At 39.8% G+C, this 19,498-nt stretch overlaps 1 protein-coding gene across 1 annotated transcript; it reads right to left on the bottom strand.

The window, feature by feature from the left end:
• Nucleotides 1-2,589: 2,589 nt before the first annotated feature.
• LOC308131139 (polycystin-1-like protein 2) lies at nt 2,590-18,969 on the bottom strand (the record flags this gene model as incomplete). Its single annotated transcript, XM_080497746.1, has 41 exons — nt 2,590-2,760; nt 2,855-2,986; nt 3,791-3,892; nt 4,010-4,220; nt 4,591-4,751; nt 4,846-4,973; nt 5,073-5,206; nt 5,714-6,044; nt 6,246-6,431; nt 6,520-6,660; nt 6,770-6,866; nt 6,967-7,439; nt 7,533-7,749; nt 7,847-8,073; nt 8,413-8,612; nt 8,713-8,859; nt 8,936-9,114; nt 9,241-9,342; nt 9,608-9,838; nt 9,951-10,141; nt 10,326-10,551; nt 10,622-10,750; nt 11,149-11,269; nt 11,355-11,479; nt 11,572-11,718; nt 12,267-12,404; nt 12,504-12,683; nt 12,784-12,926; nt 13,541-13,720; nt 13,802-13,940; nt 14,018-14,129; nt 14,386-14,587; nt 14,926-15,073; nt 15,200-15,300; nt 15,409-15,819; nt 15,907-16,136; nt 16,223-16,370; nt 16,732-16,842; nt 17,597-17,785; nt 17,864-18,022; nt 18,648-18,969. 41 exons carry the CDS (start codon nt 18,967-18,969, stop codon nt 2,590-2,592), a joined length of 7,422 nt encoding a protein of 2,473 aa, XP_080353872.1.
• Between the last annotated feature and the right edge of the window lie 529 nt (nt 18,970-19,498).

Genomic DNA, 19,498 nt, shown 5'->3' on the forward strand with positions numbered 1-19,498 from the left:
CTGGAAATTGGGGGGAGCTATCATTCACTACTTTGACCAAGAGCACAAAAGTGGCATCACTTAATTCTTATGAACTGATCAATGGATCATAAACTGGCAACTCCTGAGTTATTGGATTGCAATAGATTCAGTGCTTTCACTATAACCATGTAACGAACACCAGAAACAGTGTCACATCGTGTCCATGTACTTGTGTGGAAATCAATCAATCAAATGAATGCCACTAAAAGTAGAAAAAAAACAAGCTATCGAGCCAAAGTTATGTTCACTTTTTTTTTTCCTCCCCCATACTTTATGGATTCAGGTAAAAACTGTTTAAAATGTTTCACAGTCATGTCTTACTTATATGGCAGACAATAGGTCAGCTTTATGCTGCAGGGGTTTGCTGAAAACTTGCACAGGTGGAGATGAGTTGCATCGGCGGTCCTCCTGTGCTATTCTTGAGTTAACAGATCAGTAACACATTACAAAAAGTCTTGATCTAAGCCTCAAATAGGGTTTGGTCAAATATTCTAATGACATTATAAACAACCGCACATCATAAAATAATGCTGTATACAAACAGTCCATTACTTTGTTTTTCCCCAACAGTGTTGACACATTTCTTTTTCTTTTTTTTTTCTTTTTAAATAGGAGCACTTCTCACAAATGTGTGAAATCTAAAGCTTGGAAGAGGTTAGTATTTATGTACATACGTTTTGCCTCATCTATGGTAAACTAGTGCTTTATCATAAAATGTTTGAGGAGATACATGTTGTTGTTTTTTTTGCCAGATTAACTTTATATGTGAAAATTATTTCAAGGGTGAGCTTATAGAGCCCCACACCCGGTGTAAGAAGTTCGGCTCAGTTCAGTTATTTGATCTGCCACAGGGCCCATTGGCCGATGATCACCCAGGTTATATTATTGGGGGCTCTCTAGTGCCGCCCTATGGGTCGCAACCTGCCTGTGCATCCCCTGAAGGGGGCGGAGGGGGCGCTCTGATGGCCTCTTCAAACGACCAACAGAAAATAGAAAGCGATGTTTTTCAGCTGGCAGAGAAATAAACTGGTCTGACCGGTGTGCATACAGCTGCTGAGGGCTTCAGTGTGCAAAAAAACACACGCACACAAAAAACACCACTTCACCTTGCTCCAGGATAATAAAAAAAAAGACAACGACTGAAGGACAATATGAGCATTTAAATGACTCTACACGAGATATCGAAGTACAAAAGCGTAATATTATGAACAGACGTGTTGCCGGAGGAGGTAACTTTACACGTGAGTGGGACTCAAATTGGCTCGTGGCCACTGCAAAGTTATCAAACAAAAAAACCCATAATAAACAAATAAGTTACATACATATTTATAAACAAAGAAAAGCAGCCAGAGGTGGAAAATAAAGCAACATAAAAATATGTATATATATTTGTTTTTACCTTTGGTGTATAAGGATCTGGGAGAAGTCAGGTCGGGGTCCCCGCTGAAAAGGGAGATAAAGTCAGAGGGCATCGCAATCCCTCAGGCGGAGGAAACCGGACGCCCTCAGTCACACAGCGGCTCAACTCGAGTTCACTTTCTCTGTGCCGCCAAAAGAACCTTTAACTAGAGCTCGGACAACTCGGGCTCGTGACTGGAGTGAGCCTCTCGAGCTGCTTGCTGGACTACGTCTGCTGTCACTAGAGCAGCGCGTCCCCCCCCCCCCCCTCCTTTCCGTCCGCCCACGACGCATGTTGGCTGGCAGTGGAGACACGCCCCCCCACCCTCCAACGCGATGACGCAATACGCACAGACTGCGTATGGAACGCGTTGTAGAGAATCTCATTTCTCCGTACAGGGCTGCTTTTGTCAATGAGCACGACAATTACAAAGCTAATATTTACATTTCTCTCCAGAGAGCTCCTTTTATCATTTACCTTGACAAATAAAAGGTGAATGTTTATCTGCAGAGAGCTCTGCTTATCAATGACCTTGATCAGCAGTGGGCCAATCATTTCCCCAAAGGGCCACATGAAAATGGACTTTAATTGACTTAAATTGACTTGAAATTTGCTCAATAAGAATTATCTATTAATAAAAAGCATTTTAACATGGTTACTATGAGCTACTGTTGCTCTGTGTCAGGGATCTCTTTTATTATTGATCACGGCAATAACAAAAGTTAGTGTTTGTCATCAGAAAGCTTTTTATTAATAATGGCAATAAAACAGTAAGTATTTATATCCCTCTTTAGAAAGCTCTACCTAAAAAAGAATTTCAGTGTAACTCATTGAAAATAACTTGACAAAATAGAAACACACTGAACATGATTTAGTCACAGAAACGTATTTATTTGTGCCACAAAATATAGTTGTTACTAAGTACAATGTCTTAAGTATAAGCATAAGCATTATGTATTATCCTCTGTTACTACCATCATCACGTCATATTATTGTACAATGGCAACAGCACTGCAGCATTAAAGAACAGCTAATAATTTATATATTTATAACTACTATTCAGTCACAGATCAACAACATTGCACCAATGCAGAGCTATCAATGAAAAGCAACAACAGGTCTTATGTGATCTTACATTTGATCTATATTTGACTATATAAACAAATAAATCATCCATTGTAAATAATCCCGGAGGAAATTGTGGACATTTTGGTATTTGGATTAGATAAAGCGGCTGGTTTCTCTGTTAGGGTGCTGTCCTCTTGTTTCTTGCACTTGAGTCCAAACAAACTGCAGAGTTTCATCAACATCATGTCCACAATCTCATCCTCTTCTGAAGGCTGAAACAACAGTGACTCAATAAATATCAAATCATATCAGGCTGGCTTCTGACAGTGATGTCAACAACAGTCAGACTGAGCACGGGTGAGTTACCTTGTGATGTGTCTGCTCCTGACTGAATGCCACCAGAATGACAGAGATGAAGAGGTTCAGCACTACAAACGTCATGAACACAATGCAGGAGCCGATGAGGAAAGCACCGAGCACAGGATTGTAGTTCAGAACCTGAAGGAAGAAATTGACTGTCATCGACTGCAGAGAAACACTTGCAGTAAAACATGTCATAACAGAGGTGGTGCGGTGGTGGATATTTTGAAAACTCTGGGGTACGCGCTGTAAACAAAAGGATAGCCCAAATATCAGCTACAAACATTACATTTGAGAAGAAAATTACTCAAAACTAGTGAAATTATTTGTCCATGTGGCAAGTAAATTCTACTTGCTGTAGTAAATTTACAAGTTCTTGTCCTCTTATAAAATCTTGAAAACAGGTTTTTAAATTTAGATTTAAGATTATAATGTATAATCAATGACAGAAAGCTAGTAAATAACTTTTAAAACAAGCCAAATCATCTATCATGTCTGAAAAGGAGATATTAAATTTTGGCAAGCGTCAAATAATTCATATTTATTAGGATGTATTTTCCAAACGTGTTTACATTTTTTAGAGGAAATCTTGAATATATCATAGATAATAAAGAAAGTGAATCATAAAAATATTGATTTTATCAGAAAACACATATGAGGTTTGATTTCGCTGTAGTATCAAGGTGACAAATTAAGATTGTTAGATACATCTTAGCCCAAAACCATAAGATAAAGAATGACAACTGTTGCAGACTACATAGAGAGTTATTACCAGTTTTCTTTTAAATTTTAAAAAGCAACCTCAGTCGCTCAAGAATTGTATTGGTCACCATTGCCTATTCATGAACTCCAACAGCCTTGAATGATCATGTTTTATAATGTGAAAAACATCAGGACACCCAGCATCCAACCCACACTTTGAAAACCTTTTGAAATACAAACCTCATCGTAGTTAAAAATGCCAAGTTGCAAGCTGATCATGGTCAGCGCAGAATCAAGCAGAGTCCGATAAGAATACAGCTTCCAGCCATACATCAGGTTGGACTACAAAAGACAAAGTATGCCTCTGTTTTAAAGACCACATTTGAGTGAGTTCCATTCAAATAAAGCAGGATAAAAAGGTAGCAGCATGGTGATGGGAAGTGTGGGAAATCTCCTCACAGCAATGGAGTAGGCCAGGAACATGATTGTCATGACCACCAGGAATCCTGAAATATCAGTCCAAGCCCGCTGCAGCGTGGCCGTGATCATGTGCAGCTTGGGGTTCAGTCTCAGCAGGTGCCACAGCTTGACTGTAGCCAGCAATACCAAGAAAGCAATCAGATACCCGAGCACTGCGTCGGCCTTGGCAGTCTCATGGAAACTGGCATATCTGGACACAAAGCACAAGAGGAAACAGTCCTCTGAAATCATTGATCATACTGCTTTTCTTTTTTAAACAAAGGAAAAGTAGAATTTCAAAAGCAATTAATTACAACAAAAAAACTTTCTAACTGTAGTTGTAGCTCAAAAGGCATAGTTCCAATAAATTGACAAAATATATAATTTAGTGAAATGTAAAACAAAATCAAAAATATAAGCTACTATTTTTCTGTAGGGAAAAAAAAAGAAAAGGCTTTATGCAGATAATTTGTTGTAATTCACTGATGTGGAAAAAATTACAATAGAAAGAGAAATTTGTTGTTCAGAGTAAACAGAATATTTTATATTTAAGATAGGTACTATTACATCTTGTTGCTTACTGATCCTTGTTGTTCTGGTAGTAATCCATGTCCCTGTTCCCCAGTAAAGTCCTCTTGATAAAGACAGACAGCGCACTCCAGCTGAGAAGGATGATTGCCAATTCCAGCAGGTTCCACTTACTCTTGAAATAAGCCCATTTCTGTGTCTTCATCAGCTTTCCCTGTCAAGACAAAAGGGTTACATGGTCACATGAGCAATTTTATCAGAAAAATCAAGTCTAATCGCATTTTACAAAGGTCAGGGACTATACTTACCTGAACAAACATGTAATAAATAACAAAGAGAAAGTAGATGGCTTCAGAGGCCATAACAAAGACGTGAAGGCCTCCTGTCGACTGGTAGAGACGCACACTCTGTTGCTCGCTGCGGAACTGGAAAGCTCCTGCAGGAAGCACAGGGTGAAAAACATACACAGACATATTCTCATCAGAGAGGAGATTTTGGGAAGTTCTCAAACACTGCCCTTTCCTGGTCTGCTTACCGATGGCTGTGGTCTCCAGCATCAGTGTGACAATGCAGAAAAGGTTGACGTTCGCGTTGTAGACGGTGAACTCAACGAAGATCGCTTGGGTGTACATGTCAAACCATGTATTGTCATACAGGTACTGGAGGATTCTGTATGATTATGAAAAAAGCAATAATATTCTCGTATGATTTTCTTAAATATACGTTGAGACAAGCAATTCTGTCCAAAGTGTAAAACAAACAACAGTTACTTTCTACATCAAAGAAAGCTGTTTAACCACAGCATGCATGCAAATTAAGAGCAGATAAACATTTTAAAAGAATTAATATTATTTGAAGAAATGAAACATTGAAGAAATCATGCATTTTTCTTGTTTCATTATATTGGCCCATTGCATGTATATAAAGGCTAAAGTATCTATCGATCCAACCATTCTCCTGTGTCACTGTCTTTTAATAAAATACTTATTTGAACAATTATTCAAAGTATATTTCATTATTTTGTGTCATAGTAGTTGTGTTGCGTTTCTGTCTGTCTCAAAATTAATATAAAGTGAAATCTGAACAAACTGTTTTGGCAGTTTTATTAGACATAATGTATCAAACATATTTAAGCCATTCAGCTGTGTTGGGTTAAATAGAAAACAAAATATGTACCTGCTGGAATTTTCTAAATCAGGCCCCAGATTCACTACGAAACCTCCTCCTCTGTAAAGCCTCACACTTCCCCAGATGGGGTACGCTCTCAGTTTACCCTGAGACTTATACGTCCACAGGCTGTGGAAGTTTGCCGAAGTGTTGTTTCCCACCAGGCGATTCCAGCCAGGGCCGTAGGAGCCAGTGTCCTCCACTTCCCATGAGTAAGGAGCATGACAGTCTGGCACAGACCTTTGCATGGACTGAGGGATGCGGCAGGAGTTTTTCTGCACCCTCACCTGGCGGAGGCGTGCGTTACCAACCAGCTTTGAGTTTCCGTCTGTGATGAATCCTGTGAAAGTGAAAGAAAAGCACAAAAGTGACAACTTTCTGGACCACGAAACGTAAGTCCAAATTAAAAAGAAACTATAAAATAGCTCCATAATTACAATGATGACATCCATTGATTTCTGTGTCAGTATGACACAGATCCACAATATTAATTAGTCAAAGACAATCAAAGCAGTATGTAAAAACATTTACAGATACTGACCTGGATATTCTCCAAAAAGGTTGCTTACAAGAGTGGTGTTTGCCCAGTTGAACACATCCTGAATGCTCATAGTGTCAGAGATCCCTTTGCTGAAGCTCTGGCGAATGTGTTGTGTCAGGAAGAAAGCATTGGGGTCCCTTTGACCGTAGGCCACCAGCAGCAATATCCACATAAATCCCATGTAAGCTATAGCACATAAAAGTATGTTGCATCAGAAACGTACATTGTTTGACATTGTTTGCTATGTGGTTAGATATTTAAGCAGGTCTCTTACCAAGAATCTCTTTTATGAGGGCAAAGACCTTCTGCTCTTTAATCATGTTGTTTCGTATCTTCTCAATATCAGTAGGGGGTGGTGGTTGATAGAAGCTACAGGTGCTGTCTCTTCTCGCTGCCCGCATTGCATCAGGATCACCTGAGGGAGAAATGTTGTACTTATGAATTAGCTTAATTCCATTTTTGTTTTATAGAAACATACGGAAAAAAACCAACAACAAAACAATAGACGTGTAAAAAGAAAACACCAGGGTTTCTGAGGCTTTCGTCTATCTGAGGTTCCCCGTACTCCTCTTGATCAACTTTTTTGAGAACAAGAGCAAAGAAGGCAGCAAAGCCAAGGACCTGAGAAGAAAGATTTTTTTTAATTAATATTTTAATTTCAAGATACTGGCTAGTGTGATAGGCATACATGTATCGTAATTTGCTTATTAGGGCTTCTCACCTTCAGGGGTTGGGTGATGAAGAGACTCTCAAAGAAGGACACAGCCATGGAGATAAGCCAGCTGATTGAGCGGTCTTTGCCATAGGTCAGCCCGTACATCATCGTGAAGTACCCTGACACCCCACTGGTTGCGATCACCAGTATCCAGCCAATAAACACAAACCCCCATGGCAGCCCTCCTTGGCAACACTTCCTGCTGGCGTTTCCATCGATGCTCTCTTCTGGACTGGGGCTGCGAGAGAGCTGGCTTCTGTCGAGGCTGGATAATGGCAGATGGTACTCCAGAAGATCTCTCATTCCCTGAACCTGCTGCACAGCCCGGCTGTAGCTGTCTGCCTTTGGCAAACGTGAAGGTCCCAACAGGCTGAGCTCCTTCTCGACATGAAGCAGCTGTCTGTACAGGTAGCGGTTGTTGTTCGTTTTCTTCTGAACTTCATCTGAGGTCTTCTCTGGGCTCCCCCACATGTTGTTTTCTGTCAGTCCGAAAAGTGAAAAGCAAGATAAGGCGAGAACACAAAGACAATCTTAAACAGAATAAGGAGGGGAAATGTGACGTTAGAGTTTACCTTGCAGATTAACTGCACCTAAACTGAGGATCATGGAGCGGTCTGTCTTTAAGGAATCAGTGTAGAAGTCTCCAGCTGCTCGGTTCTGCTGTTTAATGATGTCCTCCACCAGAGCCAGCAGAGTGTTGATGTCCGCCTGCTGGCCAGGACGCAGCTCCAAATGGGGCAGTGGACTCTTCATGGCTTTTGAAAGAGACTGAGCAATTCTCTTTATGTCCTAATGAAGAAACCATATCCAACTCTTCACACATGTAGAACAAAGTAGCTACTAGATCTCGGCTGTAATGGGGGACTGTAATGAATCTTTACTTCACCTTAATCACAGTGTCAGGTGTAATGTCCTTCAGCTCCTTTTGAGGAGAAGAAGTCTGTGAGGGGGAAACTCGAACAGTTTTCCCTTGTTTCGAAGCATCTGTTTTGGTCCTTTTCTCTCGAGGACGAGTGTTTCTGAAGATGCTCACGATCAGGAGGTTGATGGGAAACATAATGATTGAACTTTGAATTCCAATCATTACCTGCTGCCAAGTAAACTCAATGTGACCTGCAAAGTAAAACCTTTTTTGGAGCTCAATTTGAAAATAATCATTTAGGATTTCAATAAATAAGTAATGCCCATACAGTATATGCAGATACAATAAATTCTCAGAACTGTCAATCCTGCAAAACGTCTAAATGGTATGCTGAATTCACTTTTAAGACAGTATAAACTTTTGTAACTGTTGCATGCTGGTCAGTGCTACAAAATAGGAAGAGGCACATTTTCCTTAAAAAAGCTAAACAAGGCTTGAACATAGGCTCTGATTAAAACTACTGAAATATCCTGACTTTTACTAATTCTAATACTAATGATTAATTTAACTGATTTGTATTTGTTACTGACCCAGGTCCATGGTCTGCTCAGATGGGTCAGTGGGAATGCCCCAAAACATAATGCTGGTCAGCATTGTGCAGAGCAGAAGGGAAAAACAGCACGAGACTCGCTGCACACGTGTGAAAGTGCTGCAGGGAGGCCGACTAATGACAGAGAACCAGATGTGGCCATCACGGAAATCCTTGGCTGTCTTCATGAAAAACAAATTGCTGGGGAATAAAAAAAAGTTACATTCAATAAAAAAAAAAAAAAAAAAAGATAGAGACTTCAATATAATTCATCAGTTATTGAGTATTTGGCAGGACTCACCTAAATCTCTTCAAATCAGTCTCTGTTGCTACCGGGAAGACCTTGTCAAGCGTGCACTCTGCCACGTCTACAGCCAACCAGGAGTTACACAGAAAGTGCCACTTTTGACCACTGTCCAGATCCTGCACCATCACTTTGTTGACATACCTGCAAATTACATTACACATCGATTTCTGGGCCTCACAATAATGAGACGAACTCAAAGGTAACTTCAGACTCGCACCATGCCGGGTGATCTCCTGAGTTGTCGTGCCAAAGTCGGATGCTCTGAAGATCTCCAAGTGAAAAGTGTGTGGTCAGCAGAAACATATCCACTCCACCCCGCTCGAACACTGGTTTCTCAGAGTCAGTCAGGTGGTGGGGCTCACTTTCTCCCTCTGTGCCAAGCAGAGTTATGGTTACCTGAAACAAAAATGCTCAGTCAAGGTATATACAGATGCAAAAAGTATTAGAATTTCTAGTGTTGTGCATCAGATGTGGACAATGTTTCTTGAGAAAGTCTTTTGAAATTTCATAGACATCCCTGACCTGGGAGGAAGTGGAGGCACCGTGCCGGTGCCCAGTGCTAACACTCAGCATGTAACGATATTCAGCCAAAGGGTCATTGTCCTCAAGGACTGTTATCTTGACCTGCAAAGCAAAAAGTAAAACAAAGGGGGAGATAATTTTTTTACTGAGATAAAGTTGATTTGAATGTCAGCATAGAAGAGCAAGCACTTCTATAATTTTTGTTTGTTTTGATTTATTGCATTTATCATGCAGTGGTACTATTAATTTGAACATCAAATATCACAGGCCAGATCAGCAAAAGTGTGAATCACAAGAAAGCAAAAACCAGGAACAAATCCAATATTATAATGTCAAAAAAGAAAAACAATTCTTTATTACAAATTACCTTGGCTGAGTCCTGGATGTCTTTCCTGCGTGCCCAAATGGCCACCATGAAATAAGCAACAAAAATAGCCCCAACAAAACACACCACCACGGGATTGTTAGTGAATGTGGAAAAAAGCTCAGCGGTGCGCGAGACATCCACCAAGTTTGGCATGACGAAGAAAGAGCTGCCAAAGACAGTTAAGTGGTTACAAAGACACTGAGTGACCAGAGGTGTGGTGAGTGGACCAACCTGTTGGGGGGAAACAAGCACACAAAATAAACCTCACAATTTGACAAAGTGTGCAATCAGATTGCAATAAAAAAAAAAAGAACTGTTTGTTTTGTTTCTTTTTTTCACTCACTCTACAACCGTCTTCACTCCAAGAAGATGTAGTTTCATTCCAGTATTTGCACTGAGCAGCGACGGTGCTGACCGTGACAGTGGCGTTGACAGATTTGATGCCAGGCTCAACAATGGGCTTCATGACGAGGTAATGCACTCCAACATCTCCTCTTCTGTCTTTGGGACTAAGGACCCACGTCAGTTTTTCCTCTGTGTTATGATGACACACATACAATCTAATTGAAAATTGTTTACGCCAAATACCCCTTCTGAGATGCATGCTGAGACATTAGGGATTAAGTGTCTCGCTCAGGACACATTGTACTGACCCACCAGGCTTTCACGTCCTCCAATAATCAGAATGTGTTCATTGATTCCCATTTAAATATTTTACCTTCTTTTGTGTTCTCTAAAGGCATCTGAGTCTTGGCTACATGACGTCTATCATTTGGGTAGTCTTTGTATCCCAGGAATAGCATAAAGGAAATGTCTTCAGAAGGCTCCATTTTCAGCACCAGCGTGACGTCCGGTGATGGGACATCAATTATTAATGTGCTGAAATTGGCGAGGTCCAGAACTGTGCTGCTCTGCTGACCCACGTCTACCCTTGGCAGAAGAATCTGAAAAACCGACAAGAACAATTTTCATTTCAAGTGAAGCAAAATAAAATATTTTTGGATGGGACGTTACCTCAATCTCTTCGGGCAGGTTTTCAACAGGAATGACAGAGCCGTTGGCTCTGGTGAGAGAAACAGATCCTACTGTTCCTGTGATGTTGTCTTCCCTCCAAGAATATGGATTCTTCTCAAAACTCATCATCTAGATGATGAAGAGTACACCAACAAACCGTCAAGTCAGCCTAAAATTGATGTCAATAATTAAGGGAAACTTTTTTTCTTTTTTTTTGACTGTAAAAAAAAGTCACAACAAAAAGAGGAAGCAATAAAGGCAACATTTCCTATTTTATTACTCTAACTTGTTGTTTGTATTAGCTATGAGAGATTCTGTCAAATCGGATAGTTTGTATATTCTTTTAAAGTCAAGTATGAATGTACAGTCTAACACATTTCAACATCTAAACTCATATCCCCATAGTCCACACTATACCATACATCTTCAATTCCTAATATGTATTATGATGCAGACTTTTAGTCTGTGTCGGCCTCTGTAGATTCACATGTTGCCTGTTTCATTTCCTCCATTTAGTATAAACATACTCTGACATCCACTGGCTCCTCTGGAGAGACAATATCACCAGGCAGTGTGGGGAAGGAAAATCTGGACGAGCTGTTCTTCTGGACATTTATATCCTGCATTTGCATAGCTCCCAGAGTTATTCTGAAGGCGGAGAAGTTGGAAATATTTAAGTCAATTTCAGATTGTGAACAGAACCTTGGTGTAACTTTTTGGAGTCATGTCCTACCTGTTCACATACACACTGATCTGACCCGAGTCTATGATGGCAGGCTCGCCATCCAGCTTTCTATTACTCAGCAAAGCACTTTGGACATTGTTTATTCCAGTCAGAAGAAAATCTGAGACTTTTTTCTGTGACAAACATAAATCTAGTTGAGGGGAAAGCAAAGCAATGCAATTCTCAGAAAAAACACATTGAGTGTCAGTGATAGTTGTGTTCTTACATTGGATGAAACATTGAGAATATTGCTGGCTGCTTCAACTATTGGTGTTGCTGCTTCAGCAACTTCTTCTTCTTCTCTGCTGTGCTGACCGACAATGATAGTGTTGAGGGAGGAGCTGAGGTCTACCAACAATGAACCTGCTTCTTCCTGTTGGGAAATTCAACAATATAGACATCTGAAGAACAAAAACTAACAGACAAGCAGACACATTATGACAGTTTTGCATAGTCAAAAATCTGCAATTAATTCAAACAAGAAATCAAATCAGCTGAAATTGTTGGTGAGAACTAAGTTTCCATTTAATGTTGTTTGGGGACTTTGATTCAACTTAAAGGCCTTCAAAACAATCATTTCCATCACCCGGTGTAACGCTCACACTACTTTGATAAGACATAAATGTGTCCTTATCAATAATGTTTGCCCTACAGTAGAGATAAGAGTGACCTCAGCATGTTCTTACAGACTACACTGTCGACTTCTATACTCCGCCAAATCTCAAATCCAGATCTCCCACATTCAAAGTGAAGCCGAAACCTGAAACACCACAAAGGAGGTATTGAAAATTTGATGTAATTGTTTTGTAATTCTGCCCCGCCCCCTTTTTTTTTTTTTTTTTTTTTTTTTTAAAGATTCACATATGCTATTTGGATTTTTCTTGACTAATGTCACACATTATCAAGTATTTATTGCCATACCTGGGCTGCAGGACTGAGCTCGTCTGAGCGCTGTGTCAGTCCAGCCACAGCTCTGGCCGTGACTTGCACTTCCTGTGTCGAGTTGCTGGGGGAGTCTAGCAGGACTGAATTCATTTTGGTAAGCATTTGCTCTCTGAGCTGAAAGAGAAAGAAACAACAATTCATGTTATTTTGTTCTCTTCTCACTAACACTGGATATTGATCTCTGCAGGCCCAGACTCAGCTGCAGTCAGTTACCTTTGACCGAGCATCCTTTTGGCCTTGGTCTTCCTCTGTATTCAGCATATCAGAAACTGAAGTGAATATCTGTCCAAGCGTCTCCCCAGAGAGAAGCCCCTGCTGCTCTAACTGATTGACAGTATCCTCCACGGCAGACTGGAGCGTCACTATGGAAGCACTGGAGTCACTTTTTCGTACCTTATTAGAGACATCAAACTCAAATCATTTAAAAACCCATCAGATTGATTTAACTCATAGTGCTTCTTTTCTTAAAGATACATTACTATTGATGACAAACCTGAGTGGTGACGGTTGTGCTGGTTTTATCAAAGTCATTTTTCACAGTCACCACAACGGACAAACTGTAATTGTTGTTTTCATCCCCAAGAGGCAAGAAGACAGATTTCACGTCATTTGCATTGCTGCATCGCAGATGTTTGCCTTAAAGAAAAGAAAATCAGTGACTGTAGTTTTAATTTCTTATTCTTATAGACTATCTGCATGTGGCTTGCCAAAGCACTGATAATGATTGCAATCACTCAAATTGAGAGCATCACATTTATAAGGCTCAAAGGGGGGTTTTCTAAAGTTTTTTTTTTTTTTTTTGCCTTAATGTTAACCCTTTACCACACAATGAACCATATTTTATATCCTCTCGAATTTCTTGATTTTTGATGTTGTTGTTGAAATTGTTCTGCTATGGTATTCATTCATGTGTATCCAATCTTTTACTCAGGTCGAATAAGAATTGTATGAAGTTATGGGGTTTATATGCCAGAAATTGTGATTTGCGTGTAATTTTGATCTGGTTAATGTTTCAATGTTTTAACCTATTCTATTTTATATGATGGTAAGTTATAATGTCCATGTCAGATTTTTTTGAATGTGTAAATAACTATGAAGAAAAAAATTATTAAGTTTAGCTTACTTGTCCATTTATATTGATTCATGATTGGATGCTCTCTATGTGGACTGCTTATCAATGATAGATATTTTGAATTTCGAAACTTGTTTAAATGTGAATGAAAATGGTTAACAGATCAATTCACTGCTACCTGTGTTGGTTTTGAAGCAATAAACACATCCTGCTGAGCAGAAAGAGGTTTCTTTGCAGGAAATGTTGAATGCATCAAGCACAGTTCCTGATGACGGAGAAATGCTACACGAGAGCAGCGAGGGGTCAGGTGGGCCCGGAATTGGAAGAACGTACTTGACAAAACCAGGTACCTTCTTGCCTGTAGAAAAATTAAATAGAGGTATAACTTTAAAAAGAGTGTCTCAAAAACAACACTATGTTACACCAGAAACAAACCCACCATAAGCATAAACAGTGATGTTTTGTTCCACGTCCCTTGAAACCTTTAGATGTTGGCTGTGGACAGTATACTCTGTATTTACGTCCTGCTTCTCAATAGGTGGCTTTCTTCCTGCTTTGGTGTAACATTCAAAGTCATCCTGAGGAAAACAAGAGTTGGACACGTGAATCTGGGTCCACATTTTGACATTTTAATTGATGTGATAACGAGACTTACTGGTGAGGGTTTGGGGTCTTCAATGTACCAAACAACATCTGGGCAAGTGGTCTCACAGCTCAGTTTCAACTTTATATCGTTGTTTGCATTTATTGATGTGCAGCTATCACAACTGAAAATATAAATGAATAGATATGCAATAGTCACTTCCCATTTTTTTCAAGAGTTTCTCCATTTAATGTGGTGCCTCTTTGCATTAGTTTGTCTCTTACACCCATGTTACATTATGAATTATTGTCTGTAACAAAACCTGATGTATCACTTCAACTGAAAAGGGGTTTGTTGTCCTCAATTTGCTACTAATTTCCCCTCAATTAACATGGTTTGAAAATGTTGTATTAATGATTTCTCACATGAAATCTTTTTACCTGATTGTTACACCTGTAAATTCCTCTGAAGGAGCAACTGTGACGCATTTGAACGCCGAAGTGAGTTCAGGCCATCTTCTGAACCATGTTCTTTTCCTCAAAGTTAAAGTGTACTTGAACATTTCAAAAGGATTCGGAAGGCAAGTGTTTTCAATAACGTGGGTTTTCTCCTTGGTTTTGTTTCTGCATTTGCATTCACCATCTGTGTGAAAGAACACAGAACCCCAGCTTCAATACACCAAAACTAAAAACAAAACAAAACAAACAAACAACAAACATTATTCCTGCTATTTTTTAGAGTCACATTGTGGGAGGAAAAAAAACAACTAAATAAAAAGCAGTTTCAATTCGGAGTAAAATACACAAAGGCTGACTGAATAACCTGAGTCAGATCTGAGTATTTTCTCCTGGGAACTGAATACCAAAAGTCTTTGCAACTCATATAAATGTCCAATCATAGATGATTACACCAGCATTATTTTAAAGTACTTACCGGTAGATTTTAAAGAAATCTTGAAAGCCATTTAAAATCACACTTACCACATTTCCATTCAAATGCAAGTCCTTGACTGGGTAATGTTTCACCTACAGTTGCCGTCAGCGTGACATTCTGAGAGTCGTCAACCACAGTGTCAGGAGTTGCAATTATTTTCAGGTCAGAGGAGTGGTGGACACTCATATTGCCTGTCTGGAGACATAAACAAGAAGAAGATGTGCATTTTGAAAACTGAACTGAATGGCATAGCATAATTTAACAATGCAAAGGCTATTACTGTTTATACAAACAGTATATGATACAATATATTGCACATACTGTATTTGTATACAGGCAGGCATGAAGTATCTTCTCTACATCCACATCCACATCAGCAGATGAAATGGTGTTTGTGGCTCGTATCTCCATTTTGAAAGACCCTTCACCAAAAATGAATTGATAAAAACAATTACAATTCAAGAGAACGAGGCATGTTTATAAGATCCTTTGATTTCATTTTTGGCTTTATCTTTGCAAGCTATTCGTACCCTCGAGTGGATTGGAGAATGTATACGTTTGTAAGGTACCATTGAGCATTTCTCTGGTCTCAGACAGTGTGTCTGTGGCTCCAGTGAGGGTAAAGAGAAGCTTTACAGGGGCTCCACGCTCCAATGAGACCCCAACAATGAGATCAGTGGAGTCTGGACACTTGTGCTCCTCTGTCACCACAGACGCCTGCAGGCCTTCAACTGGCTGCAGCAGACACAGTTCCAGATCAGTGGACACTGGCTGTGACGTGACCCTGTTTGAGGCGGCGAGGGTTAAATTGTGGCAACCATGTCCAAGTTTTTCTGCTATGTTTGCATCCAGTGTGACGTTGATGGGTGTAATCCCTCTATCTGCTGAGACATTTGTCACCAGGTGATCTTCATGGTAGATGGTGTAGGACACATTTGTACCTGTTTATGAAAAAAATAAAAGTTCATTTTGTTTTTCAAGTACTTTAACAGGGCTGATAGATTCCCCATGATGTTTGGTTAACTCACCCGCCTCTAGATTGAGCTGGATCGGAACAAGCTCTCCATAAAGTGCGTTACATTTAGTATCCCCTGTTGACATATTTGTGCCGAAGCACTTGATTCCACCAAACTCTCCAACAGGCTCCTGAATGGTTATCACTTTGTGAGCAGTGACATGCCATTCACTGGTAGTGCATTCAACCGTGACAGTGAAAATACCAGGAGACTTGTATTTGTGTATGACTGTGCTCTCCATCCTGTGAGAAAGGTTAAATAAATGTTCATTATTCGAGTGCAGCTTCAGATGTGTCGGCAGTATTGTGTGAAGTGAAGTCTGGCTCACTCTTTTGGGTTGTAGGGATCTATGGTGTGGCCGTCTCCAGCATTCAATGCGCATGTTAAGTTCCCCTGAAATGGATGGAGGAGCCACTTCACGGTGATAGTGACATTATCAAAGACGGCAGCCAATTTACTCATCAGCAAGTGAAGTCCTGAGAATAAACAAGAGTCACTGAAAAATACTTCCCCAAGCAAAGATCCAAACATTCCTTTTTCACCTCATCTTCATGGGGTGATTGACTGATGGGTGTGTGACAATGCAAAATCTGAACTAATTCAAAAAGTCATGTTGGCAAAGATTGGTGCAATATCAAAGGGATAAAATGTGGTCATAAAAAGAGGAACAGCACAAGGTGTACAATCTTGTGTTATCACCGACAACTTTCTGTGAATCATTCATACCCTGCAGAACAATTTGTTTTTTATAGTCATTCCACTTACAGCATTTTTTTTTTTTTTAGAGAGGCATGGGTGCGTGGTGTGATTAAAAAATGTATAAAGTGTGCATCTGACCCTGTTTGCAGTGGTACTCTAGAGACAGGTAACTTCCCAGCAAAGGACACGGTTCACCAAAGGAGCTCAGATTCACGGGAGCCTGGCAAGCCTGCAGTCCGTGGCAATGAGCTGCAGAGGAAATAAAATGTTCATGTTGGGGGACAATGAACAGAAAATATCATGAGGACTATGATTGGGTAGTTGGCTACACAAATTATATATTGAGGGAGGACAATATAGTCTCTCATTCAAGAACCAATGTTCCCATTTTGATTTCCTCCAAAGCTGCAAACACACATACACTGAAAATGTGACAGTGTGTTAATAGTATTAAAAGCATGCTCCTGTCAAGTTTTCATCCTAATAAATTCAAGTAATCTTTCAAGTTAAAGTGTCTAATAGTTATTTCAATATCTGCTATCTGCATGAAAAAAAATAAACATTTTCATAGAACATTTAGTTTTTACACTAGCCAACTCATATAGATTTAAGAGGGTTTCACTAGATAATTCACTGGCCATTGAACCTGTAATGTGCAAGAAAGGGACAGTAATGGCATTGTGTTTAACGAAAGGCACAAAATAAACACATGCTGTGTTTCCCCCCCGCCAGAATTCTTTATCTTGTCTCTTAGTTAATGTACTTTTGACAAAGCCAAACATGCTTTTCACTCCCACACAATGTAAATACATCCATACCAACAGAACAAAAGATTTCTTCATTCATCACAAAGTTTTAGGTTACAGCATGAAAAAAACTATTGGTCAAATGAGGTGTTACCAGCTCTAGTGCACATTGATTTTTTTTTTTTTTTTTTTTAATAGCGGCTATGAAAAAAACAAACTTGAATGAAACTAAAATGCAATTTTATAACTCTTGATACCTGTTACTGAATCCACCACGTCAATCCAGCTGCATTCTTCCTGAGAGGGTGTGTGTGATGTGGTGAGTTTGGATCGGCAGTAGTGAATTGTTTTTCGACCGTAGAAGCTGTCGTCAATCTCTATAACCTGACCAGAGCCGCACTGCAGTGTGGCATTTTGACTGTCACAGGCAATGGATTTTCCAAAATCTGGAAGAAAAAAAAAAAGTAAGCTTGTGAAGCAAACGCCACAAAATACAATTCGGTGTTTCATCGAACACTGCTCACCAAATTGGCAAATGAAGTTTAGTTCCTGGCTACAGTTTTCTGTGGCTTCCCACTGGAAACCTGAAAGTCTCAAAATATGTCCACAGCCTGCTGGAGTATCAGACATGTTCTTCCAGTTACTATAGCTGACATCTGAGCCATCCAACCATGCAAGGGAACCTGTTATAAAAAAAGAAAAAAGAAAAACATTTGACACCAACCCATGTGGTTGAAATTGCATTTGGAATCTCTTTATTGTGGAGGAAATGTTCTGACTAATAAAGACAAACTTATTCTTTATTTACCAGCCGACTGGCAAATAAGGAAACATGAAAGCTGAGATTGTTATACTGAGCTAGTGACAGAGTGAATAAAGACTCTATGAAAAACAATAAAGATACACTTGTAAACAGGCATTTTGACAGCTATGGAACCATTAAAAAGAATGACAAATATGTCATGAAACCTGTTGGCTGAGATATCATAATGTGACAATGGTATTAGTAAAAAAACAAACAAAAAAAAAGCATCACAATTCAAAGCTTTCTAACTAGACACCAGCTGGGGTAATAAATGTTTGAAGTGATTTCTGGGCTGTTTAGTCAAATTTCAGATCACATCTATCATCCACATTTGAAGAAATGTATTACAAATCTTAATTACTAAAAGGGTATTTATTCCCCTTTATAAATGCTGTTGAAAATGTGATGTTGTGTTTAGATTTTTCTTATTGAAACTATAAAATGCATGTATATGTACTCAAAAATATCAAATGAAGCCTTCAAGTCCCTTTATGTCCTCTCACCTGCAGAGGTTTCTGAGTCGAGCGTGAGGTTTGGCGCTGCAGGTGCCAACCCAAGCCACCAGTCCTTCGCTGGTTCCAAGTGCTTCTGAAGGAACTGCTGCGTTTCATCGTTCAGGATGAAGGCGAGGTGTCCCCCTCCACGCTCACACCATCCTTGAGCGCTAAGAAAGGGTCGCTGCAGACTCACAAACTCGTAGCAAGAGCCGTCAAATCCCTCCTGGTTCTCTGGACAAGAGAGAGCATCAACATCCTCATCGGCATAGCAACCCCAGCTGAGGAAGACAACCACCAGAATCAGTTTGGTTGAAGCAGGTCTGTCCATCTCTGAACCTGTGCACTGTTCGTCTCTGTGGTAGCGTCTTGTTTTAAAGGGTAACAACGTCAGCAGCTCCAGCAGGGATGGCTTTCTTGATGGTTGTTCAGCATTGTGATGTGATCATAATTCTTCAGCACAAACAAAGCTCAGGCACGTAGTGAAAAGAGCAGAGAGCCAACTGTCAACAGCCACTGATTGCAGCTCTGCCTCCATTGATGTCAGAAGCCAACCTGCTGTGTAAGATAAGCTTCTCATTCAAACCTGTTCTACCATGACAATGGCAACGCAAGCTCTAAATAGCAGTCTTTTACTGTTAGCTAAATCGGATTTTTGTTCCTAAGCTAACTGTAAAACTTCCAGGGCATTAAAGACCATTTGTCACCCGTTTTAACTACTAAAGTGAAAATTGGAGAAACATTTTTTTTTTAATGTATCTCACATTTTTTAATCATGAGGGACACATCCACATAATGAAATCCCGTAAAGGACAATTACTGTAAGCTATACATTTCTCTCATCTATACCATGTAGCATA

The sequence above is a fragment of the Blennius ocellaris genome, assembly GCF_963422515.1.
Source record: "Blennius ocellaris genome assembly, chromosome: 1".
Taxonomy (NCBI): Eukaryota; Metazoa; Chordata; class Actinopteri; order Blenniiformes; family Blenniidae; genus Blennius; species Blennius ocellaris.